The following is a 21,150-nucleotide window of genomic DNA, read 5'->3' as shown; positions in this document are numbered from 1 at the left end:
GGGAGAGAAATCTTAAAGATTAGTGAATCATGTCAGAGGTCATGTCATTCCTCTAAATTCCTGAAAACATATTTTTTTGTGGTAATAGGATTAATATTGTTAGGCTTCCCCCCTCCCCTGTATTACTAGAAGCCCGAAAGGGCTTAACTATATTTTGCCTGTGAAGTATTTCTTTATCCTAGAGTGAAAGATGTTTTCAGGAACATCTTGAATTGGTGTGATTTCCAGCAGCTAAACAGTGAGGACGATGGATGTAAGTTTGAGGTTCTCCTCTGGGTTTGGCCACTAATGTGCTTTCTGGCCACTGTGTCCCTTGTGACTGAAATCTCTCAAAGTAACTACAAGCCATGGACTCAGTCCTAAATTCCTCACACCACTGACTGGTAGTTTTTGTGTGTGAAAGGGTATTGTGTACAGGATTATTTCCCCCCCTAATGGGAAGTGTGGTCACTCCTGTGCTATAACATGTTCAGCAGTGGCTAAATAGCAAAGATTAATGCAGTGAGGCAGTTAAAAGAGGGAAGCAACCAAATCTAGTTAGTTTTACTTATTAAATCTAATGCAGATACAGTTTGGTTTTGCACTGTGAAATAAATCTACTCAGGAGGATGTCTTCCTACAAAAACTTCTGTGGAATTTTGAATAGCCACAAGTGGTCACAGCTTTGTTTATACATCTCATCTGAAATCTGGAAAGTGTTCCTATAATTAAGTTTTTAAAAAAAAAGGGGCATGTAGGGGGAAAGGAAGAGAGAATAGCCTGAGAATATCCGTTGTCCCAAGACAATCAGATTTGTTCTCAGAGATGAATGTGTATTATTTTAAAGGCCAGAAGAAACATGTCTACCCACTCTGTGTATGGGTAAGGAGAGTTTTGTTTAGTTCTAAGCCTTGCATTGTGTAAATATCTTTACACTTGCAAGATGTTTCAATTGCAGCAAAATTAAATTCCATCTAATTGAACATTGCTCAGAATGAAAATACTTAAGACCACCAATTTAGGGCTGACACAGAAGAAGGAAAATATTTATCTTTATGAAACCAAAAAGTCAGTTGAGCAGTGAGAGTCAGGGAGTTGTGTTGCTTTGTAAGGTATCGTTAGGTATTGATAGATGTTTGTTTTCTGCTGGCTATGGATTATATTGCTGTGCCCTGAAAGACTGCAAGTCAGTTGAAGTGGTTGATTGAGATTGCTTTACACCTTGGCCAGTGACTGCCAGTCAAAAGGTTAGTAAATAAAAAAACTCCAACATTTAAACACAGGAGTTTTGGTTCATATAATACCGTTGGAGAAAGAGCTGGAATAGATTTAATTTTTTGCTTCTGAAAAAAATGATAGTGTCAGGGATGTAGACTTGGAAAGTACTAGATTTCTGTCTCCCATTATGGGATTTACTCCTAATTTTCACTAACCTGTGGGACTTTTTACAAGTTGATCTGTTGCAGTCCTTTCTCCACTTGGAAGACTTTTCTTGTGCCTACTTGCTCAAAAACGTTTCTTACGTCTTCATAAGTGTGAGTGTTCTGGGCTAACACTCTTGTTTGGCTGCTATACTTGTGTTGTCAGTAGTGGAGAATTACTTAACAAAGTGACATCACAACTGCAGGACAACACTGATTTCTGTGGCAAGCTACAGTTTGTTTTTTGGTTGGTGTTTTGGTTTGGTTTTTTACACATTACCTTTATTAAAAGTGTGTATTCTAATACATGGGGTTTTTACAGGAAATTAAGTGCATTTAGATCAGTTACAGTAATTGAACAGAGGCAGGCCAATTGGAATATATTAATTTGTTTGATTCCCCCCCCCCCCGGTGGCAGTAAGAGTAGTGTTAATAGCAGCATATCTGCTGTTGTTTTCATTACTTACTACTTGGCCAATAAAAAGGAAACCCCCTCCCTGTAAACTTAAAGGTTTCCACACAGATTACTTACATTAGTATGTTGTCTTTATTTAAAGATTAGAAGATAGCATGAAAGCATGCTGCAACTGCACTTTGTTCACTGAACTGAAATGCTTTTGTCTTTTTTATTATTTAAATGTTCATGCCAACTCCTCCCACCCTGTCTACTTTGTGTTTAGAATTGCTGAAAGACATAAAGCTTGGAAATGGCTCAGAAAGAACTGCTAGAAAATTTGTTTTATAGAACAAACAGGGAATAGGCTCTACAGGCCCTTCTGTGTGGATGGTTGTGGGGACACCAGGTTAGAAAAAGCACAAGTGTTCTAGCTGCTGAAGTCAAAAAAGTGGCTTATGGAAAGGGTCTTGCCAGGGCAGATCATCACTTGTCAGGTATCTGCAATATTTGCCTAGGACTGTACAGATGTTTGGTGCACTGTTGTGCACCCTGGCACTGTGGCCATTTTTTATCTGTGTGCTTGCCATGAGTGTCACATCAGCTTGGACACCAAACATTTCAGCTGTGGTTTTATTTTTTTTTTTTTAATAAATAAAAGAATGTTTTTCTTTTCAAGCTGGAAATACTGAAAGTGCTTATTCCACTTTCTAAGAACACCTGGACACAACGGCTCTAGAAGTTTGCTTTCCAAAGAAAATTATTTTCAGGCTCTCACTGTGGTCTTACAGTACCACTGAGGAAACAGTTTATTTAGGAGCAGAACGTAGGGGTTTTAATGTTTTCTAGGTGTTTTTGAATCATTAGGGATCAATGAGAAGGAAAAACACAGATCCTTACTTTTCCCTACTTGTAAAGGTTTAAGTAATTGTGGGTACCCAGGCACATTCTCCAATATTAGTATTTCAAAAGCTCTTATTGAAATACAGAAATATTGCTTAATTTTGTTTTATGACAGGTAATTGAAACAACTGGGACCCTGGAGCAGACTCTCTCAGTCCCTGAAGGTGCAGGCTGTAATGCCACATGTAGACTCTAAAGAACCGTTTTTTCTGGGGAATTCCTTTTCCAATTGATATGTTTTCTCATTAGCATGAACAGTAGCTCTGGATATGGGAGGCAGTGATGAGACACAACCAACAGAAGTATGAGAATAAGGCAAACTTCTTCAGTATCTTGCACTCATGCCAATTTATGGTGACAATAGGACAGTGCTCTGTGGGATCATCCTGACAAGTCAGTCAGTCATTCCTTCTCTGCTCTAGTGTGAGTGGAAGTAAAATATTGTCTATACCAGTAGTTTCTGGAAGCTGAGCAGTACTTGTAATCTCGCTCAGTTGTATCCTTTATCTTTTATCAATAGATACCAGAATCTTTGTGCTCTGATATTAATACTGTTATTTTAAAATGTTGCATTAATGTGCAGTTTTCTGCAAGTGCTGCCTTCTAAGTTTATTTCCTTGTCGTCTAACAGCATAATTAATTACACTGTGACGGTTGTGTCTCTGTGGCTGTGATCAGAGGAAAGGCAAAAACACAGCAGACAGTCTTGGGAGCACAGAAAACTGTCACAGTTCATGTTTATTTCAAGTAGTAATTTCATTTCAGATATTTCAAACCTGTCCCAGGGAGCTTTCACTGTGTGGTACTACAAGGGAGAAGAAACTACAGCCCCACCGTTCTGCTTTGGAAAGAGTTTGGGATAGCAGCTAATCCAGGGATTTTGTAATTTGGAGAAAAATGAAACACCATCTCTGAACTATACATTTAATCCTTAAAGATTATTTTATGTTTGGGTTCTGATTAGTATTTCCAGTTGCCAACGAAGGTGGGAGTTACCAAAATGTCTATGTAGCAAAAAGTTTAACAATTAAGAACTCTCACTAATACTGGTACTGCAAATTTATCTAATTTTGTCTACTAATGTAATACTGCAAAAATGCTCTAAGGATACTTGAGTGCACTTCCTGACTAAGAGAGTGATTGATTATACACAGTTTGCCTTTTTAATAATCAACACTGGATAGCAAAGTTCATTTTTTAAAATGTTTAAATAATTGGAATATTTGTGGTATGTGTATGTACATAGTGTGCATATGGTCATAAAAATCTCTTGAGTTTTGATGTTTTAAGGTCTTAGAGTATACATAGAAGCCAAAGATGTGATGCAGGCACGTGTATTTATAAGGCTTGATGTGAAAAGAATCTTACTGGTATTTGCATGAAAATAATTTTTAGGAGTGGGTGGATTTCTGATGAAGGGAAAAAGCAGGTAAACATACTGAAATCTGGGTTTTGTTCAACAGGAGACTTCATTTCCTAAACTGGAAGTAATAGAATTATATTTGTATCTGGAGTGGTTAAATTAGATCATTTGCCATAGTTACTTAATGTCTAACAAGGTCTGATACCATTTGGATTTTATGTTTTAATTTGAATCCTGACAGGAAAGGAGGTCAACCACTCTTTGTTGAAAATACTAATAATACTCTATTTTTAAGATTTGAACTGAGACTGTGTTTCAAATATGTTTTTTAAAGTCTCTTGTAAAGCTGAAGCTTTGCTTGTAATGCTGTTTCTACAGTCTGTTAACAAGTGCATATGACATGAAGAAACAGCCTCGGCCATCCCATTTAAACATCTTAATAGTTATTTTCATTGTTCCATTTTACTGAACTAGAAGGAAAGATGTTCCATAATTAGGGAGCTATTTCCAAGAAAGAGGTTGCATTAAAACTGTCAATATAGATCATTCCAAGGGAGGTGAATGTTTGTACTTAATGTTTAGTGCTTTACAAGTGGGAGTTACCTCTGCCCAAAGAAGTTTGCTGGTAGGGAAAATATAATTGCTCAAGAGAAGCAGAGGCCTTGTGTGAATACTTTTCACATTTGCTGGTTGTCCAGCAGACACTACAGGGTGAGGGGCTGCTAGAGTGAGTGACAGCCATAGCTGTGGACAGAAGCGCATCTGCGTCTTCACCAGCAACTCATTTTGATCAGCAGGGTAGCAAATGATCCCAGCTTAAAAAAAATGCCCTGATGTTTCATGTACATGGTTCATGTACTTTTCTGAATCAGGTTTATTCAGTTTTCTGTGATGAGGTATGTTTGCAAATGCTAAAAGACTGTGTATCTTGCTCTATTCCAGTGCCTGATGACCTCTCGATTGAAGAAAGAGAAGAGCTTTTAAATATTCGTCGCAGGAAAAAAGAACTTATTGATGATATTGAGGTAATTAATTTATCTTTAAAGATCCTTAGAAGTAGACTAAGTTACAGTAAACTGCGTACCTAGGTATGAATTCCAGGTAAAACAAAGCATACAAATGGCTTCAACTAAACATTCATTCATTATTCATTAAACATAATTAATAGGATTTATGCATCATTTGTATGCTTTTGAAAATGGTAATTCTGTATTTATGTAATGTGCATATGTACACATTTGATTTGTGTAATCAACAGCTCATTAAGCATCAGATTTGCATACAGGATAGGAGTGAGTGAGAAATCCAGGTAAAGAAATCTTATACTGAAATTTGTAATGTCAATTTGGTCTTGATGCTCTGACATGAGCACACACCGGGAGTTCAGATCCATGTGTTTTAATAGTCATTTGGTTGTGGTAGAAATCTTGAACCTAAATATCTAAAGAATCCATAAGATTAATCACTTTCCTTCAAGTGACTAGCAAATAATAGAAAATAACACCTAATTGATAGTATTAATATTGATAGATTATTTCAAAGATGTTTTAATAGAGGTTAACATTGTCATTCCTTCTTTTGGCAGAGATTAAAATTTGAAATTGCTGAGGTTATGACAGAAATTGATAATCTGACTAGTGTAGAAGAAAGGTAAGTAATGTTAACATGATTCAGTAAGACCTTGGAACAGGTCTTCCAGGAATGCAAATACAAATACTTTTATCAGACTGAACAAGCATTGGATCACCTTTATTCAGTCTGTTATGAAGTCTTTAAAGCCTGACTTTATCCTATTCAGATATGTAATTCACTAGGATAGAGAATGGATGGAACATAGTGTTTTAGACTGTCCAGTTGATAATGATGCAGTTCCCAAGCTGCAATCACTTCAAGTAATTGAAAATAGTAACATAATTTTCCCCTTATAAAAAGTAAATGTCTTGTTTTTGTAATACAAAGTACAAAGTAGCCAAAATACAAATGAAAAGAAGCTCCTCCAGAAGTTGTTGGTTTTTAAAAAATCAACTGTTAACTGGTTGCTGTTTCTTCTTTTTCTCCACCTGTAGCAAAACTACACAGAGAAATAAGCAAATAGCCATGGGAAGGAAGAAATTCAACATGGACCCTAAGAAGGTAGAGAATTTTTATTTCTACTTGTCAGGAATCAATTTTCTGCTTTTAATATTATCTATGACAAATACAGTAATATCTTCTTAAGAAAACATTTCTGTTAATAAAAGCTGAGAGGCCTTTTTTTATATCCTGTAACACACTGATCAGAGGGTCAAATCAGAGGCAGTTTTTGATAATGGAGGTTATTTATCAACAATTAAATATGCCCAGTATTGATTGAACTGGCTTGCAGAAAGATTATTTGTACCTGATAGAGGTGTTCTATGTGGATATGTCAAATGTAACTCTAAAAATATTTGTTTGGTTATTAGTGAAGCCATATGTATTATTCTATGCCCTCTTATTTTTGGTTCTTTCAGAACACCTTTAACATGGTTAAAAATTTGTTGTCATACAGATCTTTATATTTGCATATCTAAATTCTGTCTTTGAAAAAGGCATGTATGAATACCTGTATGTTTGTACATATGGACACATCTGGATGTGTACCTGTGTGACTGGTACAAACACCTGCAGGTAGAAAGTTGGTTACAATTTTCAAGAAGTCTACCATGCATTTAGCCAAGAAGTAAAGTTAATTTATCTGGAATGCCTCTACTTTTCTTAAATAATTGTCAATTACTGGAAAATCCAGGGTTCTGTGTGTTATCTTACAGACCCCTCCCAATATATTTAAAAGAGCTGCTTAGACATTTGACCTGTAGCCTTTACTTTTCGTTTTACATCTTCCTTGCTTTGTTTTACTGCCTTCTGTTGTTTGTAACTGAGATTCCATTTTGAATTTATAGGAGTCTTCTTTAAGGTCTTTTTGAAATTGTTTAGCTATTTTTTTTTCTGTGTTAGTTCTTGACATGTTTTCTTCCTAATTGTATTGATTTCAGTCACATTTTGGTGGCTTTTCTGTAGTATTCCAGGTATAGTGATGACTGCTGTCCTTCAGGCTGTTTTCCACTTACCAGAAACACTCTGTACTTTGAGACAGTGAAAACTTTTTAAGCTACTGAACCATGTATTTTATTTTTATTTTCTGTTTTGGTGACTGTCTAAATTCTGTTCTGTTGAGGGCAGAATACCCTGAAATATCCTGAAGTTTGCTGTTGTCTTCCAGCTCTTTCATGTCAAAGGAGTTTGTGGCAAAGTCACAGGATGATGTCAGATGCTTTCATTCCAATGTTAACTATTTTTTGTTACTGTTCTTGCTGGGTGAAAGTATTTCTATAAATAGATGCTGTGACTGCATTGCTACTGTAACATAATTTAAATGTGGTAAACAGACTTAGAGTAGTAATTTCTTAATAATGTCTGTGAATCAGTGGTGGCCTGCAGTATCTGGCTGCTCTAAAGCTGGATCATCTTGTTTGCAGCTGCTACTTTAAATTACAGGCAGCTAAAATGTAAGTCCTTCTAATGTTGATAGGATAAACTTGGGGTCATTGTGAAAAGGATGTTTTTCCTTCAGAAGTGGGAGGGAAGATGGTCTCTGGAGTTAGGAATGTGAAAGCACTGAGGTAATAATACGGGTGCTGAATCCCCCAAGTTTTTTTCTTTAAAACCAAATAAGAGATCTAATGTTTTTGCATTAGCAGGAAAAGAGTGAGGTAATTTTCTTCTTCCACTTATATTTGAAGACCTTTCCATGCTCTAGTGTATATGTAGAGTAGTTCTCTCAGCCCCCACCTAGGAGATCCTCCCTCAGAATTGCTGTTGAACGCAGTGGGGTGATGGGCCCTCACGTACTAGTTTGGGTTTGGTTAGTTACTGTGGGAAGTGCTGTCATGGTCGAGTTTGTGAAACACTCCAAAGATCCCTGTGCAGAAAACAGAAAGCTGTGTGTGAAATTCACAGCACTGTGAGTCCTTGCTGCCTGTGTTGGGCCGAGAAGGTGAATTGTGGATGACAAAGGCAGCATTTAAGTAACTGCAAAATTTATAATTAAATTACTGTAAGAGCTATGAAATTCAAAGCAGGTTTCATTGCACTGAGTTTAAAAAAAGTCTATGCAATATGTGTAGAGAATATAGAGTATTTCTGTAGCCATGAATTTGGTGGGGAGAGGTCAAACTAGTACAGCTGCCCCTGCCGTCAGGCTACAGAAAGAAAACTGCACCAAGACAAAAGGTATTATAGGAGTTAATGGGAGTTTGGCTGATCTGTCCTGTTTGGCTGATCTGTCCTGCCATTTATTCCAGACATGGAGTTGTCCCAGACAGATGCCTTTTCCTGTCTATTTGACTTCTGGTTCTTTAACATCTTAAGAATTAAAAAAACCAACCAACCAACCAACAAAAAAACATAGGAAGAAAAATCCAGAAAAAGGAAAATGGAGTTGGTTTTTTGAAGTATGTTCAAGTGTCTGCTGCTGTGCACAGCAATTTGTTCTCCATGCTTCTAGTCATATCCATTCTATTTTTTCAATAACTTATACAGGTGTTTTTTTTAAACTATTCTGGTTAGCCTGTTTATCCCAAGTGTGAGTAATGAGGTCCAGGTGTTGAACAAGGGAATCTTCAACTGCTGTTTCTGATATTTGTTAGAAGGAAGGTTCTCTGTTGGTTGACAGAGCTGAGAGCTTTTTTAATAACTTGGTATGGGGAAAAAACATTGTGTTTCAAGTCATATAAAATTTTTGTAGAAACGTTTAGTTACCAAATAAGCTTTGCAGGGATCATTTTTGAGGAAAGCTGTCACCGTTTGACTCGGATCTGACAACAGCTAATTCTGCTTCAAGATAAAATGGATATATTCTTTGCAACAAAGTCATGTTTCTTTTGAAATGACTTATCAAAATACTGAATTGTCAGTATCAGAATACCAGCCTGTCATTGAACTGAAATTTTCAGATACAATAAAATTGTTTTGAGAGAACTGCATTCCAGACTTTTTTAAAAAAAAGCTTGAGGCCTTATAACATCACAGTTCATTTTCTTTGTTAAATTAGGTTAGAAAATTGACTGCTTTTTGTCAGGCAGGTAATCACTTTATTATAAAAAGCCAGAATCAACCTAACAGAAGGATAATTGCTTTTTTGAATGTTACTACAGGGCCTCCTGTGCTATATAAAAAAAATAATTGAAGTTTTCCCAGTTGTAATGAAATAAAGAAATATGTTCCATTTACACAAATTGAAAAACTTCTAGTATTTCTGAAATGATGAAATATTCTACTAGAAAATATTTTGAATAATTTATTAGACTCTTCAGTACATGTTTGGAGTCCCAAGACATTAAGGTTACTTACTGTTGCTATTTCTGCTTTTCACTAGCATGCTATTAACATTTTTATAAAATCAGCAGGCGTAGCAACATCTTTGGGGTGTGTGGTGGGGAAACAAAGGGTGCTATTCCATGAGTGTTGGCCTGACATCCCTTCCACCCTTTACATAACCTTTATGTAACTCTCAGTCTCCTTTTTTACCACTTTGCAGAAAGTTCTCTGGGCCTCCCCAGAGTCTGCCAGTTGTAGGGGCAGTAATTTTTGGAGGCATAGGAGTCCAGGGGCTTGATCAAGTACCCACTGAGGGACAGGGTAAGACTCTCCTCCTGGCTTCGTGCTAGAAGCTTGACTGGTTGGTGAACAGTCCTTTGTGAATAGTCTAGCTCAAGTCCTTTGTGAATAGCTTAGTTCCAGCACAACCAGAAGTCCTTGATCATCCCAGTGTCAGCATAAACTCTTTTAAACCGGTTTCAGTATCTTCAGCCATGACTTCTACTACAAGTAGTGGCTTGATGTATTGGGTTGCAGTTTGTAGATTGTAACAGATGCTTTAATTTGTGTCATGGTGGTAATTAAGTTCTTCCTACGTACCTCTTCATTATATGATTTTACAGATTATGTCCCTGCAGATGCTTATGCAATACTGTAAACAAGTCAATTCATACATTAACTCCAAAGAACTACATGTAAACATTATTCAATTAATATTTTATATTTCTGTTGTTGAGGGATTCAAACTGCCACCTAGTACTTCTAGCCTTAAAAATGTGTTCTCATGTTAACCAGTACTAAATATAGGTTATCTAACTGAAAAACATCTGTTCACCATTTCACTGAAAACAATTCTGTAGGCTAATGTAATTCTTAGTGTGCTGTGTATATGTCTGTGTCAGTATATTAATACCCAATGTTATGAGTGGTATTTACATAAATGCTTGTGGAAGAAAACATAATACTCCTTTTCCTCTGGAATTGCTCTTCCTAGGGAATACAGTTTCTGATAGAAAATGACCTCCTGCAGAACACTGCAGAAGACATTGCACAGTTCCTTTATAAAGGAGAAGGATTAAATAAAACGGTAATTGGAGATTACCTCGGTGAAAGGTAAAGTACAACTATTGAAACTTCTTCAGCATACTTCTGGATTTTGGTACTTACCTTCCCCTTCCCAGGCTGCATGAGGGAGCTGCTCTCATACACTCCGAGATCTTTAAAAGCTACAGCAAGAAGCAAAATTACTATGGTGCTTTGATACCTTTTTTTGGTTTGGTTGTTTTTCTTTTTAAATGTGTACATTGTGGCATAATTATTAATTGTAACTTACTATTTTGAGAAAACGCTCTTAAGTTTTGCTGTAGTGCAGAATTTAATACCATAAGCTTTAGGAATGTCTGAGAGTTGTGTTGCAACAGTTCCGGTAACTCTTGATACTGTGCCCAGACAAGGAGTGATTTACAGTCACTAATAATTGGGTAGTAAAGAAATCACTCACTAAAATGGGTAGTTCCTGGGACAATAGTTATGGGCAGGTTTTGGTGTTGCCTTCTTCCCATTAGTAAGCAGGAGTCTCAAAAGGGCAGCTGCACTGTATCTTCATTCCTCCCAGTACAACAAACATGCAGCGTGCAGATCCGTGCATCCTATTTCAAAACACAATCAAAAGGCAAATTATTTCTCTTGCTCTGCAACCCAGGAATTGATTTTGAAAAAGGCAGCAGAAAGAGGCAGGAGTGAAGTGTGGGCTGGAGTGCGGGCATCTACGTGCTTGCGCATGTTCTTGTTCAGATGCCAGTTATGGAGGTTTAAAAGTTGACTCATTTAGGATCTGCTGTAGTGATTTGTTCTGGCAGATCCCTTCTGAGGCATCGTGCTCTGTTTACAGTGTCAGGGACTTAGTGTGTGCTCAGCAATTTCCTCTTGGCTTTAATAGGTTTCACTGTAATATGTGTCTTTTGAAAACAGATCACTATGAAGTTTCTGTACAGTGTATGTAAGCACTTAAACATTTTTTTTATTGCAGCATTATGTTGTTTTACTTGAATATTTGGGCAATCATTATTATAAAATCACTTACATATTATTTCCCATAATAGCAAAATTCTAGCAAAGCTTGTATAAAGCAGTGTGTGTTCATTTTTGAGAGCTGCATTCTGCCTCGGTCACATGTTCTGAAATACTTCCAGTGTTTCTATCCCTATTCCCAGAACTCATGTAGAAAGGTCTTACCAATATGTCCAGGACCACTGGAGTCATCAGTAATATTTGTGTGACTATTTATGTGTTCACATTTAAAATGTAAAAGTTTATTGCTTGCTCTTTTGCATCCCTGGCAGGGTGCAACAACATCACTGTTGTCTATGCTGAAAATACAAAGCAGCCTTTCTTAATATTGAGCATGTATACAGATAAATATACAATGCAAGATCTTCTTAATCTTTCAAGACTTAAATACATACAAATATAGTGTTCATACTGAATAGCAAATCTGATCAGGAAATTTTGTATAAATCTATCAACTAGATAATAAAATCTTAGGAGAAGTAAAAAAAATTAGCATCCTGCTTCTGTTCTGTCACAGAGCAGAAGCAACTTATCCTCCATTTTAAGGAACAATTGAAGCCAGAAGATTATTTTTTTCTTTTTTCTTTAAAAGGAGCTGTTTTTTTAATGTATCCAATCAGTCTGCTCTACTTGTTTTTTGCATGTTTCTTCATTTCTGTGAAGGGAATAATAGTAATTTGGTAAGGAAAAGCAAATGCTATTTCCCTCTATTTTTTTTTTCACTTACATTAATTAGTAGGGGAGGGTGTAAACAATATGGGGACATCTTAATGAACAAATAGTTCATTTTAAGGTATTTACTCCTGAGGGTGACAGGTTAGTCTGACTCTGCAGTCAGTCAGTAATGCAACAGATGATTCTTGGTGGGTGAACACCTTTCTATTTTTGGGAGGAGGCTGATAGGCAACATTCTGTCTGAGTGATGTATTTAAAGCACACCCTGAGGATTATAAGCCTTCATGCTTCTGGCATATGAACTCAATGGTGTAGACTAACAAATAATTTTGTGCTCATTAATGTTAAAACGTTTCTTCTGTATTTAAACAGCTTTACTTAACAGTATAAAAGACAAGTGAGAAGAAGCCCTTTCAAAATTTATTCTGATTTTAGTAACTTTTATTGTAATGATTTTTTTAGAATGGAGTAAGAACATACTACATATTAAGTAGCTCCTTTAAAAAGCTCTTTATTCGTAAGTACAACCAGTTGAAGCATTTCTGTTCCTCATCTTTGTACATAAATTAATATACTGCTTTACATTTTTCAGTTCTTAGAATTAAAAATGGGGTGGTTTATTTCTTGTGTGCTGTATGGCTAAAATTATTGTTGGATTTAAGAGTTCATGACAAAATTTCCACAAAAGATTTTTTTACTGGATATATTTATCAGGTATCATCACATGCAGTAGCAAGACGTGAAACAAAGAAGGTCAGGCTGGTTTTGGGTCATTTAAATAAGCTGTGCTAAAATAATTTCAGGTGTACTGACTCTTGCTAACCTAACTTTTAAATTTCAGCAAAACTAGGCAAAATACTAGTGTTAAATATTAAAATACTTCTCAAGTAAATAATGATGATTTGATTTGCTCAGTATGATCACTTATTTCCTTGCTTATTCTTGGGAGCAAATAGAGGTATCTAACAATCCTTTAAAGTTCAGAATTGTAATTGTTTCCATTTTTGTCTTTCATAGAGATGAATTTAATATTAAAGTTCTTCAGGCTTTTGTTGAACTCCATGAGTTCGCTGATCTCAATCTTGTACAAGCCTTAAGGTGAGTAAATTCTTTCTTTTTTTTGACCTGAGCTTCCTTTATCAAATTGCACATTGATGTGAGTCACTGTGTTGATTTGTTCCTCGGAAATCTCAGCACAATTACCTGCATTACTGTGCAAGTTAGCAGACAGCTCTGGTTTAACCCTCCCAACTGCCTGTGTGTCTGCTGCCTTGGGAGGTGAAAATTTTTAATTCAGACAAATACAACTAAAACATAGCTGTAACTCTCTGGTCTGCCTGCCATATGTGGATATTTGAGGATCTGTTTTATATGTTAGCACAGAGGTAGCTAAAAGCAAACAAATCCCTTCTACTTCCTTTAGACTTTCCCACTTGTCATGTAAAAGAAAGTGTAATAGTATAGTTTTTTCCCTTGCTGAGTGAACAGTTTACTTGTTTCTCTGGGATGCCAGCATATAGTGACCTTGAGAAGTCCCTTCTCATCTTGGTGGAAATCCATAACAGCTCTAGCAAATGAAGCTGATGTAGACAGTTCTGCCAGCTTTGCTGCCACTAGTGACTCCCTCCTGACATCAGATAAATTGAAATGTCCATGTGATCTTTGTCTCTGGTGCAGAGCCTTGTGATGTGAAGTCAGAACAGCTTTGCTATGGTTGAGTGATGTGGTGATGATAACTTGAGTTGCCGGAGGCTTGAGCTAAGGAACCCTTTTCTCTGGCGGCTGAAGCTAGTCTGGGAGGCTTCATATTCCTATCTCTTTTACCCAGTTTAATGTTAGGTTTGACTTTATTCTTCCTTAGCAGCTGCTACTATTAAATGTTTGTATTTTGGTAGCTTACAAAATTCGTGATCTGGGTTGGAACCTTGCACGAGGTGAGTAGAAGACAGTACATGGTGCTGACAAACTGGAGATGGCCTGAGGCACTTTAATAGAATGTCCTAAAATGAAAAATTATGAAGACAGGAGTAGATGATTATTACATTGGTACCCAGCATACAGGGAATATTGAGAAGTTGTTTTGCATGGCAGAGCATGTAACTTTGCTGGTTTAGATCCTGTTTTAATTTAGATACTTCTTTTGCTAAGAAAAGAATAATTTAAAATGAATAAGTGATTAAATTTATTTGAGCTTTTTAGTGCCACATTGTGCCAAAACTATATTTGTGAAGATTTCTGTGCTGTATGCATTCCAGTGTACCTATATGTAGAAATAATAAGGTATGAATGTAAAAACTGTTTCAGTTCCTGCTGCTAAACAGGAGCACAAGATCTCCTGCATGTATTACAAAATTACTGGGGTGATATAATGAGTCTTTACTTTCAAGATGTGGGCCTGATTCATGTAGAGTGAACTTACACTAGACAGACAGCACCTCTCTAAGCACTGGGGTTCTTGTTAGTACTATATTTTGAATGTTTGAGGAGTTCAAGTTAAGTGTTTGTATTCCTTGCATCTCTCCCCTACCAGAAATATTTTATGTAATGTGTCTTTTTACACTTGTAGGTAAAGACTAACTGAATGTTTATTGCTTTCAGTAGCCAGGAAACCCAGGGCGGATTGAACTGATTGTTTCCCCATAGCATTCTCATGGCAAAAATGGGATGCATACAGAAAATTGTTTACTAGTCTGGAAAAAAGAGACTCTCAGGATAAGAATTGCCATATTACGTTGCCTGATAGCATGCAGTGTTGCTGGCTGAGTTTCTGGGCTAGCCATCTGTGCATGTTGCTTTATAGTAGCTCCTGACTTGTGTGTTGAGAGACTGAGAAAACATTTCTGGACATTTTATATAGACATTGCTGATATTTTGGGATGTGTTTTTTGTTTTGTTTTTCTGATTATTAGTAATATACGCTTAACGTATAAATACTGGAACGAGTCTAACAGCCATTCTTCCCTTCTGTAGGCAGTTTTTGTGGAGCTTCAGACTCCCAGGAGAGGCTCAAAAAATTGATCGTATGATGGAAGCTTTTGCTTCACGCTATTGCCTTTGTAACCCCGGAGTCTTCCAGTCTACAGGTTGGTTACAGAAAACAATAGGGGTTATTAAGAGTGTGTGTGTATAAATATTTTTGTCTCAAATGTGTTCTACATCTGATGCAACAATGGCCAATTTGGAAGTCCAGGATAAAATAATAATGTGAAATGAGGAATTTCTGAGAACATGAAACTGTCTCATCCTACATGTTGTTTCCAGCAGGTGCAAGCTGCTGGTCAGAATGCATTTCCATTTGTAAAACTTCATCATTAATATATATCTAAGGCAATTAGTATAAAACACACTTCAGAAATGTCACTAAAGGTTTTGGCTAAGAATTGGGAAAGTAAGATTCTTAGGTGCTTAAAGGCAGAAGAGTCCAATAGGTTGGCCAGTCTCATCTGTCAATTGTAAGGACTTTACGCTTCACCTGTATTTGGCTATAGTATGTTACCTAGAAAGTAATCCATTTTTGTTATAAGAACTGTATCCTTTCTCCTTAGCAATCTGCTCAGCAATAATGTGTCTCAGAAATGCACCTCATTTTTCTGTTGAATTACATGGTTCAGGATCAGTCAGGTCATAAAAGCTAACAAAACTGACACTGCACAGAATGCGCTCATGTTCTGCAGTTGTTGGTCTGTCTAGTTATAGACACACTTAGCTTGCTGTTGATCACTACTTCAGAAGCAAATAGGCTAGGAAAAGGTTAATATAAAGCAGGTCTGGCAACAGCTAGAGAGAAAAATAGTTACTGAAAACAAAATGCTGAAGATGCAAACACATTTTTCCTCTACGTAGCAGAGAGGTTTCCATCCTGCTTTTTCTTACACAGGATCTTGCACTTGAATTCTGGGAGAATTTACTGTAATCATAACAATGTCAAGAGGCATGATAAGATCTCCTTTGTCATCTTTTGCTGTTACTCAGTGGTACTAGCCAGCTTGTGTATGCCAAGGAATTGAGTCAATATCATTTTCAGTCTGTTTAAATGCACTTCAAATGGTATTCTGAGGAGACTGTTCCTTGGAGAAAGCTTTGGAAGTACTTTGAATTAGAGTCTGATTGACCAAGCCTATTACAGGATCTACAGAGCAGAATCTGTGTGCAGAGAACATTTTGCCCAACAACACTTTAGTGTTTCAAATGAAATGCTGATTTAGGTTGATAGCAATGATTTCAGAGAGTTTAAATATTTTTATTATTATAATGTACTGTAAATTCCCATACTGGCTTTTAGTTTGAATTGTTACATACTTTGTCTTCTTAGGCTTACTTAAACAGTTTAAAGGAAGATTCAAGGCTTTGCTTTTGTGTATATTATTCAGGATTTTTTTTACTACCTTTATCAGTCAGGATGAATTATACATTCATTTTACAGGTTTGTGCCACAACACATAGAAAGAGAACTAATTTTTCAAATCTTCTTTCAGATACATGCTATGTGCTTTCATTTGCCATCATTATGTTAAATACCAGTCTGCACAACCACAATGTAAGAGATAAACCAACAGTAGAGAGGTTTATTTCTATGAATCGTGGCATTAATGAAGGTGGAGACCTTCCAGAAGAATTACTACGGGTAAGTTAGACTGGGTAAGACAAGGCCTTGCTTTGTGTTTTTAATAGGAAGCTTAGAAGTGTGTGCAACAGTTCTCAAGCAAATTTGACAAGGAAGAGTAAAAAGAACATTTTCTACCATTTGAGTAGCTGCAAGAAGCATTTTCTGACACCCACAGCTGCTTTGAGCTAGTTCTTCCTGTATTCAGGACTTTGTTGGGGAGAATAGATTCCAGAGAAAACTTTCTGTATCTCTGTAGTTTGCTGATGGTAAAATTATTGTAGAATTTGCTTCTTATGAAAAAAAAGAAAGAAAAATAAACTAGTATTTCTGATTAAGTCAGAGAGAGCAAAAAAAAAGTGCTATTGTTGCCTCTAATTTCTTTTCATGTGTCTTGTGGAGCCTCCTCCTGTCCCTTGAGATATCAGTGAAAATACTTCCTTCTCTGAGGCAGCATGATGGTCTAACCATTTTCTGAAAATCCAGATTAATTTGGAAAAACTTATGCTAAATGAGACCTGAAACTGAAACCTTTGAGATACTGAATGCTGAAAAGATAAAATGTCCTTGCTAGGAGTGCTTATAAAAATCTATGAAAAAGAGACATTTGCTCAGAGTTGAAGTAATCTAAAGTCAAACTTAATCAAAGTAGTAAACAATGGTTGAGAAGGTATGGTCCAGAATTTTATGGACAGTATTTCCTGTGCTTTTATACAAGTAGTTTGAGAAGATGTCCTGGTTGCATTTTCTGTTAGACATTTATTAACGAGGTCTTTTTCCTCTTTTTTTTTTATTCTTCTAGAATTTGTATGAAAGTATTAAGAATGAGCCGTTTAAAATTCCAGAGGATGATGGGAATGATCTAACGCATACATTTTTTAATCCAGATAGAGAAGGTTGGCTGCTGAAATTAGGTTAGTTATAAGGGCAGTTTTGCTGCTGTGTGTTTTTTCCTTGTTTGCTGCTTCTGTGTATCTTGCTTTCTTGTGAAGGTAATAGGATTGTCTTTGCAATTTGTATTTTAAAGTGCGTGAAACAAAGTAAGTAACTCCTTTACATCTGAAGGTTGTTACTACTTATTTTTTCACACCCAAATTAGCAGTCTTGTTTCAAACTTTGGAGTTTTATTTCTGATACATGAGAAATAAAAACTCAGCAACAAAAAGGAAATGCATTATGTTATGTTCCACATCCTGTGATTGATAAATAACAACTAAGTCTCCATAAGGTCATTTCAGAAAACTGTGTGAAATTTCAGCTCAGTTTTCTGTCTACAAAAAAAATCTCTTCAAATAGTTATTTTTGTATGTCTTTATTTTTCCATATTATTTGTGAGTTTCTCTTGGTTTGGTTTTGGCTATGATTTTTAATGAGTGGTTTAAATGTGCCTTCTTGTTTTCCTTATGGCCTATGACCTATCACCTTTCTGTTCTGTGACTGGCTGTCTCTGCTTATTCTGCATTAGGAGGTACGTATCTGATTGCTTTCCAGTCCCCTCTTCTTCAGTTGCTCATTTCTTTTGTTTTCTTCCTCCTTCCTCCTCTTTTGGTTTTGTTTTTTTTTTCTTTTTTCTATTTTTTAAAATCAAATTTATTGTAGCATTGTGCTTTTTCACTCAGTGTCACTAATAGCATCATCAGTGGCACTCTGAAAGACTGGCATGTCAGTGTCTAGCTCACATGCAAGTGTCTTCTGCAAAAGAGGGAAGTGGTTACATGTAAAGCAGAAAAATCAGGATGACTATTCAGAACACTTTCCTTGTTCATGGAAGAACGTGACAAGGAAAGAATGATTTCTACTGAGAGAAAATAAAAATCTTACTCTTGTTATAAAGTTCCAGAGCTATTTTGTTGCTTGTACATCAGTTATATTAGATTATTGAAAGATTGATTACATTTGAACCATGCATTTATAAAAGCTGTTCTTATTCCTGATTATTTTCCTTTTCAAATAACATGTTTAGCTTACTTAACAAAATCTTAAATGAGCACCAAATTAAGGAAACCTCTGGTAATTGGCAGTCTCCTGGCACTGGAAGATGGCCTTATTTACAGACTCTTGATGTTGGTGGAACTCTGTGTTTTTGCTTGAGCTTAGGGAACTTTTTTCCTATATAAAGGAGGCTGAAATTTTATTTTAGCATTTCTTCGTCAATTAAATAAACCTCTTTTATATAACATGCCAGTAAAGACTAATTTGTTGGCCACTTTAATGTATAACTGCTTGTTTAAGTAGAAGGAACTTTGCATTGGAGAGTAGTGACTAAAGTGTGAGCAGGGATGTGTGCTGGGGATGCACGTGGGCGTGAATATGGTGAAAGTAGAGGCTGGGTAGGGCCATGGGCCTGCTCTACTGATTGCACCTGGAAACTACTGGTCATGCTAGTGCTGGAAGGAAATTGATGTGAACAGGAAGCCTTTGGAATTTGTTCACATGCCCTCCAGTGTCTTATTTTGACCTCTGCACTACAGATGCTGTAGAGTTCTCTGTGTTTCTAACTACTAAGAAGCAAAGTTCTTGTTTTTCAACTTGGGCTGGCTCAGCTGGCACAATTTCAAATATGACTTTGGAGCTTTTTTCCATTTTGTAGTATGAGGTGATAGCTATTCCAACAGAAAAGGCTTTCAAGATGATGTAGATAAAATGTGCTGTCTGGAGAAGAGGTTGGGTATAAGCCCATGCTGTGTGTGTTTCTCTTTCTCTTGCCAGTGCTCTCTCATGTACTTAAACAAACCGAGAGTGCAAGCAAGAGTGTGAGTGTGTGTAAAGGAGTGACAGCACCCCTTTTGGAAGAAACTGTCAATATAAGGCATATAAGAGATCAAATTGAAAAGGAGAGGAACAAAGAAACTGAAGAAAAAGGTGACTGCAAGTCAGTGAGAGCTGCCACGTACCTCTGCATAACCCATCTCTGGCTCTGGTGGAAGGTCAATAAAACCAGCTTTTCATTACATGGGATGTAGAGGGGAGAGAGTGCACAGAAAACCCAATACTAAAAACATGTGTGACAGGAAGGGTGTTGCATGTAACACTCCCACAGCATGAGGGTTATTTGAATGAAGAAATGAAATTTGTCCAGAAGCCTCTGGTGAATCAGCCTGTAAAGGCATGAAGCTGTGCTTCCATGAAAGACTGCATTTTTTTCAGTAGACACAGGCTGGGACAGACAAATAGATTTTGCTAGTCTAGCTGCAGTGACCAGAAATAAACTTGGCCATCTTTTTAACCTTCCCTCCCCTCTCTCCCTTCCCTTCCTTTCCTTCCCTATTTGTTTGGAGGCTTAAACTGTGTGTTTGAGAGCGCTGTCTCGATCCACATTGTTGGCATTTTTACAGTCCTTTCTGTTGGGAAACAATTCTTGTGAAATGGGTAGGGTTTCCTTCAGTTCTGGATGATGCTGATACTAAAAGTTTCAGCATTGTTGAAATGCTAAGGAGACTCCATTCCTGCATGAGAGTTCAAGTGCTCTGTTGTGATTATGCTTGAAAGTTGGAATAGCAAGTTTTATATAAAACTAATAATATGACTACGACAACTTGCAAGCCTGGAGTGTATCAAGACAGTATTTTGTATTTGGTATTTTGTAGAGTCAACTCTTCCCACTGATCTACTTGCATCCCTCTTTTTAGTACCCCAGCTCACTGTATTGATTATCCTCTGGGTGGGAGATGGATATAATGAAACTTCCATATATCATAAAATTCATCTCTGCTAAAGGCCACTCTCACCCTCTAGCCTGGCCTTGGGTCTTAGAGTTCAGGGAGGGTACAAAATATTTGTGGTGAATATGCTGCTTTGAATTCAGAGGTGACTTTGTGTAAGTCCAAGTGCCAGACCTGGCAGCCAGACAGCAATTCTAGTTTTATCTGTCTGGACTCAGCTGGTACCTTTATATAGACATCTTTATCTTGGTAAACCTAAATTACCATTCAGTTCTACATCATTTGAAGCATGGTGTGATGAAAATGAATGCTACCAGTGAAAAAACTGAAAGCTACTGAGTGCTAATCAATCTCCACTCCGAGGAGCTTGAGCTTGAGCCATTATGAGCTTTTAGGTTTTTCTGTGTCATAATTTCTAGTGGTGGTAGTACCATGAAATTGTCTGCCTAAATCACTTTTAGATATTTTGAAATTGTTGTCCATGCTCTCTGTCCTGAAGCCCAAGTTTCAGTCGTTTTGCGCAGAGAGGCGTTTCCTTGCCTGAAACGGTTTCTCTTGGCAAGTACCTCGTGTTGCGTAATATTTTCTTCTAGTTCCAGGGAAACTGTGACAGTATCCCACCAAACAGGAGGGGAAATCGTTCAAACCAGACACGTGAGCCTGTTATTTTTTTTTCTACCAGTCAGGCAGTCACTGAGAGCTTGGAGATTGTCCAAAAGCTTTGCATCTGAGCCCGTCGTGCC

The 21,150-nt window shown here is 36.9% G+C and overlaps 1 protein-coding gene across 4 annotated transcripts in view; it reads left to right on the top strand.

The window, feature by feature from the left end:
• Positions 1–21,150, top strand: part of CYTH3 (cytohesin 3) — a 49,427-nt gene that overhangs the window by 20,096 nt on the left and 8,181 nt on the right. The window contains exons 2-9 of one of the 4 annotated variants that reach the window (XM_051632139.1): positions 5,003–5,085; positions 5,646–5,710; positions 6,127–6,193; positions 10,392–10,510; positions 13,160–13,240; positions 15,113–15,225; positions 16,618–16,766; positions 17,548–17,659. In XM_051632139.1, the coding sequence (XP_051488099.1) occupies positions 5,003–5,085; positions 5,646–5,710; positions 6,127–6,193; positions 10,392–10,510; positions 13,160–13,240; positions 15,113–15,225; positions 16,618–16,766; positions 17,548–17,659 (789 nt within the window). Of the gene's footprint in view, positions 1–4,968; positions 5,086–5,645; positions 5,711–6,126; positions 6,194–10,391; positions 10,511–13,159; positions 13,241–14,039; positions 14,077–15,112; positions 15,226–16,617; positions 16,767–17,547; positions 17,660–21,150 lie in introns of those variants that run through there. The other 3 variants (XM_051632138.1, XM_051632140.1, XM_051632141.1) reach the window with 3 other exon arrangements.

This window comes from Apus apus, chromosome 14 (genome assembly GCF_020740795.1).
Source record: "Apus apus isolate bApuApu2 chromosome 14, bApuApu2.pri.cur, whole genome shotgun sequence".
Lineage (NCBI taxonomy): Eukaryota > Metazoa > Chordata > Aves > Apodiformes > Apodidae > Apus > Apus apus.
The sequence above is the reverse complement of the archived record's forward strand: the minus strand, read 5'-3'. Positions and strand labels throughout refer to the sequence as shown.